The sequence below is a fragment of the Nuphar pumila genome, chromosome 15 (genome assembly GCF_984573655.1).
Source record: "Nuphar pumila chromosome 15, dmNupPumi1.hap1.1, whole genome shotgun sequence".
NCBI classification, from domain to species: Eukaryota; Viridiplantae; Streptophyta; class Magnoliopsida; order Nymphaeales; family Nymphaeaceae; genus Nuphar; species Nuphar pumila.
In genome coordinates this window covers 11,509,031-11,515,733 of record NC_143263.1, presented here as the reverse complement: position 1 = coordinate 11,515,733, position 6,703 = coordinate 11,509,031, and the positions used below count along the sequence as shown (strand labels likewise).

At 39.7% G+C, this 6,703-nt stretch overlaps 1 protein-coding gene across 1 annotated transcript; it reads left to right on the top strand.

Moving 5' to 3' along the window:
• Nucleotides 1–549: 549 nt before the first annotated feature.
• Nucleotides 550–6,234, top strand: LOC149814491 (GDSL esterase/lipase At5g45960-like). The gene is made up of 5 exons (XM_089990366.1): nt 550–763; nt 1,047–1,177; nt 3,413–3,646; nt 4,946–5,207; nt 6,044–6,234. Exons 1-5 carry the CDS (start codon nt 550–552, stop codon nt 6,232–6,234), a joined length of 1,032 nt encoding a protein of 343 aa, XP_089846492.1.
• Nucleotides 6,235–6,703: the final 469 nt, after the last annotated feature.

Genomic DNA, 6,703 nt, shown 5'->3' with positions numbered 1-6,703 from the left:
GAGAGAGAGAGAGAGAGAGAGAGAGAGAGAGAGAGAGAGAGAGAGAGAGAGAGTAATGCTACCTCCCAAATACTATAAATCATAGTTGTATGTTGCATCTTGTCAATCAGAACTTATAAATGTATTCAACATATAGTTTATTTGGTAGGAATCATGCTTAGGATCATGTTTTGTGGACATAAAAACAAGATTTTTTTAAGTCATGAAATTTTGATACATTGTAAAAAATTAATTTTTAAAGGTCTTTAAGAAGCTAATTGTATTGTACAATCACATGATCCAAAACTTGTTTTCTACTAAAGAATGCTGGTAGATCATATCTATATGGTCTGACCAACAAAAAGTTCAAGAAATTTGAAAATCTAAAGCTTCTATTAGGTAGGAGCAGGTGCTCCGGGAGCATCCTATATATATATATAGAGAGAGAGACGTTAGCCTTCCTCAAGAGGAGATACTGTTAAGAGAGAAAGTAGGCCTTCCTGCTAGATGGCTATGCTCATATCTTGCTTCCCCATTTCTTGTCATTTCCATGTCCTCCTATTACTGCTAATGCATGGATTTCCCTTGTCACACTGTAAGGCAGTACCAGTTCTGGCCAATGTCTCTGCCTTCTTTGTGTTGGGTGACTCGAGTGCAGATACTGGCAATAACAACTACGTACCAACTGCATTCAGGAGCAATTTCCCACCATATGGAAGGGATTTTGTGAACCACACGCCAACTGGAAGGTTTGCAAATGGAAAAGTTGGTGCTGATTATCTGAGTAAGTTTTTGATTTGTTCTTGCATTTTATGCTCATACTTTTTATGTTGAAGTTTCCACCCGAAGCTGTTAATCTTTGGGTATGTGTGGGTATGTGGGGGTCACTGACACCCAAGCCGGAGCCCACCACTGAAGGCACCCCCACACCTGGTGGGAGTCGAACCTGAGAGGAAGGAGTCAGGTGTATTTTATGCTCATATTTCAACCTAAATAACAAATACATGAGCATAGTATGTTTGGTCTTCTTTTCCGTTTTGAGTTTTTGCTTCCCCTCTTATCTGCAGCTTCATACTTGGGACTCAAGGAAACTATTCCTCCTTACTTGGATCACACACTTAGCGAGGATGAGTTGCTAACTGGAGTAAACTTTGCCTCTGCTGGTTCTGGATATGACCCCCTTACATCAGAGCTAAGCGTAAATCTCTCTCTCTCTCTCTCTCTCTCTCTCTCTCACACACACACACACACACCTGGTGCTGATAACATAACCATTAAGGATTAGATCAGCAACCTTCCAGACCTGATCTAATACAGTTAATAAGTTTTTTTTATTTATAAGCCGAAGAAACCTCACTCGACATGAAGACCTGGTTGCGCTGGCTCAGCCTATCATACCCAAGGTCATCATGCCGGTAGCATAAAACTCCAGAGCTACGAACCCCCGCCCCCGGGGCCTATGTTGGGCGTCAGCTTGTATAGAGAGGTGATGCCCATGAGAACCTAACCTTGAATGCCCGTCTAGCAGCCCGACCAATCCTCTTATTAAGCTGTTTATGGAAATATTAAGGCGGGCAGGTTATATGTTCTCCCCAATAACACACACTGTAGCTACAGTGCATGTTTCTCAGTCCCCACTGAGGGCGGGGTGTACAAGGGAGCCTTACATTGCCGTACATCAGCCTGCAGGATTCACGGTGGTGTATGGCTCCCCCTAGACCTCACTGAGCACCACACGGCGCTTAGTGGGGACCCCAGAACACGCACTGTAGCTACAACTACAGTGCTATAGGTGTCAAGGGGTCAGGTTTGTCTCAAGTACCCTATCCTAACCCTATATCGTGGTATGGGGCATAAAAAAAGGATGGCCACTGTTATTTTTGTCTAACCAAACGCAACCCGGGTAACATGTGGGTTGGGTTTCGGTTATGATTTTTGCCAGATGTTTGACCTGACCCGGCTGACCCATCTTATATATTTTGGGTGTGTTTGGTTGCACCAGCAAATTGTCACTGACCATTTGTCTCGGGCAAAAAGTCTGGGCTCCTTACAAAAAAAAAAAACATGGGACTACTTTTTCCATGTTTGCTTGTAAGGTGGGTTGGCCCACAAAAATCGGATAAATTGTCAGGTGGGACTATTTGACAGCGGAATCAAACACACCATTTATGTGAAATTTTTTCTAAATACCTCTAAATTATGTGAGTGGAGTTCGGGATTCAATTTTTCGTCCAGTCATCCACCGGAAGCAGAAGCTGATTCTTTGTGCTTGTGGATCGAATCAGAACAATCCACACTGTAAATTGGATTTAAACCAATGAATCATTAAATGGATATCCAACGGTGTCCAATTTGAAGCTGAGAACTAGTACCTGCATTACATAAATATGGAAGAAAAGTTCCTGACAGTGGCTTTATATCATAGAGCTGGCGATTGGTCAGTCAGTACACTGGCATGATAAGAATTGGACCATCACTGGCTGCTATGATATATAGAGTCGATGATAAGGATCTTTCTATGTGACTTAACGCACTTTCTGGTTGGGATGGCTTCGGATATACAATTATTGATTTGAACACACAGCTTAAGACTCCCAATCAGTGATTTAAATCCATCCCAACTAGCAAGCACCTAATACCAAGGATATAAATACATAGGGATTCAGATTAGAATAGGATCTGGAATAGCCAGAAATTGCAAAACCTCTATCCTGGATTCGACCCATTTGCATCCCTACCAAGGGATCACAATAGATAGTTGGTTGATTAGTTTACACTATCATAACCAAGGGGTATCAGGCTCGATAGGTTACGGTTATTGATCCCTTGGTTTGCCTATCAAGAGCAGGAGGAGAAAAAAAAAGTTTTCATTTACATACTCACCTGTTGCCCTATATTTAAAGAGAGTCTCATGTTATTTTAAAACACCATTTCAGGACCCAACTTTTCAATGAAGCTGTCAAATAGACTTGAAGCTGATTTGTTGGTTAAGATCTATATAAAACATCATTATCAAAATTGGTTTCAACATTTTATTATAAAATATGAACATTTTGGTAATCTTATTATACACGACCCGTAGTTAACCTAGTCCAACTAAGGTCTTTGACAATTTTCAGTGAAAAGTTGGGTCATGGAAATGACTTCATAAAACGTGAGACACTTTTCAGAATAGCAGGCAAAATTAGGTTGGGTCTCTATCATATTGCACCAACATTTTTAGTGCAATATGAACATTTTTTTGTTTTTTTGTTTTTTCTTGTTCTTTTCTTTGTGCCGTTTTGAGTGTCAATGGCTTCAAGGGTACTTTTAAACAATTTTCATGTTTCAGTAATTTGAGAAAAGTTTCCTAGTTCTCAAGATTAAACGTAAACCAGATGAACAGCAGCCACTCTGTGCGTGTGTGTGAATTGACAGACGTGCATTGTTGTAGGGTGTGATTCCTGTATACCAGCAACTTGAGTACATGGAAGAATACATCTCCAGAATAGAGAAGATTATGGGGAAGCAAAGGGCTGCAAAGCTTATAAAAGACTCGGTGGTGATGGTCATTGCTGGGGCTAACGACTTCATTGCAAACTACTATGTGCTGCCTGTTAGGAGTCTAAGCTTCAGTGTGGAGGAATACCAAGATTTTGTGCTGGACCTGCTCAGCCAGTGCCTTCGGGTAAGTGCATGTGCGTGATGCACCAAACATTGTTGCTGTTATTATTATTTATTTTTATTTATTACACCTAGAAACCCAAGCTCCAGTAGCAGGTAGATGTTAGATCGACCCTTTAGGAAGTAAAACTCTGTGTCTAGGACTAGGGATGTACACCATCTGGATTCGGTTGGGATCTAGGCATTACCAAGTCCTACTTAATCGGGTTTGGCCTAACCGATGAAAAAAGATAAAACCAAACCTGGATCTGACTACTGAAAAACCTGGTATTTACACATAATCGGGTCAGAGTTTTAGTCGGATTTGGGTTTGAATGCAAAACTTAATACCAAACCCGGTATCTGATCCAGATTTAGCTATACCAAACCTGCTTAAAAGTTGCATTTAATTTTACTGAGCAAGGATACCCAACCAACTAGCTCAGAGTTGAATGATCACAACAACCCTTTGCTAAAGGCCAAGGCCCATAGGTGCACCTGACCCCCATGCAAGGACCGACTTGCCAATTTATGAGAGGAGAGACCCCCAAACACAAAAGGCAAAATAGTGCTACGCTGACCTGGGAATACAGGTAAAGGTAAATGTAAAGTTTGTCGTTGTTAGGTAATTAACCATGATGACTGTTGAGATTCCTGAAAAAGTACACTGCAACCTGACGAGTGTCTGCAATAAAATTTATTTAAGATACATGAATATATATATATATATACGTATATATATTTTGACAACAAGAACCCTCGCTGAAGCAAGAAAAAATCCAGGGTAGAACCACGATCATCACGCATGAGTATAAATTTTTTTTTACTCGAAGAAACTGCTTCAAGCCTAACCTAGCGTTGCTGGCTCGGCCTGCCGTACTTATGGTTTCTGCCGTACCCGAGTTCCAATTAAGATATGTGACTTTTCAGTGCAAAAGAAATGAAAAGTATTATTTTACGGGGTATGGTCTGGGTCTGGTTCATGTAATCATTATACGATCCCGAGTATGGTTTTCTTTAGGGTAGACCTGATCAGACCTAGGTCCAGACTCAGTACCCACACCTCAAAGTCAGATCCAGGTTCGAACCCACGTGGGTCTGAACCAGATCTGACCCGTTAACACCCTTAATCTGTACCCCAAGCTCAGCCTTATAGAAAGAGAGTTCTGCACCCACTTGTCTTCTCACACTGGATTTTCTCCTAAAAGCTGGATCATATATACCAACTAAGCCAGCATGAATCTGAACCTTTATTAAAAAACTTGTCTTTTGAACTTTGTAAAAAAATTTCAACCATTCATATGGAAAGCATCATATGTTGCAGGGATTGTATGGTCTTGGAGTGGGAAGAATGGTGGTCGCAGGGCTTCCCCCAATGGGCTGCTTGCCGGCAGAGATAGCTCTACACGGGGATGGCATCCGTCAAGATTGCATCGAGAGATTCAATCTGGTAGCAACTCAGTACAACACTAAGCTGCAATCCATGTTGGGGAGGATGGCCCAAAAGGAACTGGCTGGTGCAAAGATTGCTTACGCAGATGTTTACAGCCAGTTCCTTGAGTTGGTTGAAAATCCTCGCAAATTTGGTGAGTTTTCTAACATGATATATATATATATATATATATATATATATATATATAGTGATGCAAACATGCCAAATGAATTTTTTCACTTTTCAGGTGTTTTTCTCGTGATTCTAACCTTATGGATGTGTTCAACATGGTTAATTTACTAGGAATCAATACCTGAATGATGTGTATTTGGTGAAAAATGATATTTGGAGATTCAAAAATTTACAAAGATTTTACACAGTTGATTTTTAGAACCTTAAAAAAACTCACCCTTGTGTCGGAGTCTGAACACTCTAAGAGCTGTCGCTGTAAAATCAAGTACATAAATCACATTTGTACCGATAGAATTTAAAAATAAAACGAAAAAGCCCTAAAACCTAATTTATCATGTTCTCTCTCTCTCTTATCCAGTACATAAATCACATTTTGTTTTCGCGGGCTCAACCTTTTGTTGATCCCTTGCCTTAGTAATATTGATGTCTCTCTCTCTCTCTCTCTCTATATATATATATATATATAGAGAGAGAGAGAGAGAGAGAGACTTCTTAGGACCGTGATTTGATTTTTTATTTTCAATAACGAGAAACCACTGTTATGGTTTAGACATCCCATTACACGCAATATGGGATGCATATTGGTTCATTGACTACATGAACAACAATTACTTGAAAGAAGAATGGTGACCTACATGACAAGTTACATTGATTGTCTCTAAGAAAGTATTCTATGAGATTCCCGTGATTGCGTTTTGTTTAGTGTGCTTAGATTATATGATATATATAAAAAGATATGTTTTATTCAAGTAATTGCACTGATGGGTGGCTTTTTCCACATTTAAAAAAATGACTCAGGTTTTCAGGAGTCAAGGAGAGGATGTTGTGGATCTGGTCTTTTCGAGACTGGCCCTTTATGCAATTCAATGTCTTCCACTTGCCCCGATGCATCACCATATGTATTTTGGGATTCCATTCATTGCACCTCAAAAGCAGCTCAGCTCTTATCAGACTCTATGTTTCAGGCATTCCTCCATGTATTGCGATAGAAAATCAAATCCCATGAAATTGAGAGTTTGATCCTAAGCATTTGATCCATTTTCCATGTATTCGTAGGATTCAATAACGTAGAAACTAGGGTTCTTGTGACATCTACTCAAGAAATGGGAAAAAAATAAAAATGCTTTAATATTGAAATCGAAAGTTGGTTTTAGTTGTATGTAAATATATAGCTAATTTGAAGACCGAAAATTGATAGCCACGGTAACGTTTCGGATTCGGATTGGATGGCCAACACCATATTCGACTAATTGGATGTTGGCTAAACAGATTCAAACTCGGATTAAGATTTGGATGGTGAAAATCTCATATCAGATCCACTCTTTTACATGTAAATGGATTCCGTTGTCAGTCGAATTTGAATATTTTGTCGGGTTCAGTAGCAGTAATTCAAAACCATATCGGCATTTAATTATGATCAGATATGGTTTTGGCTTACCAAATGTGACTATATGGAAT

Coding starts and splice junctions, on each gene's coding strand:
- LOC149814491 (XM_089990366.1), top strand. CDS start 550: ATGCATGGATTTCCCTTGTCACACTGTAAGGCAGTACCAGTTCTGGCC. Junction 764..1,046: donor AGTTGGTGCTGATTATCTGA/GTAAGTTTTTGA, acceptor TCTTATCTGCAG/CTTCATACTTGGGACTCAAG. Junction 1,178..3,412: donor CCCTTACATCAGAGCTAAGC/GTAAATCTCTCT, acceptor GCATTGTTGTAG/GGTGTGATTCCTGTATACCA.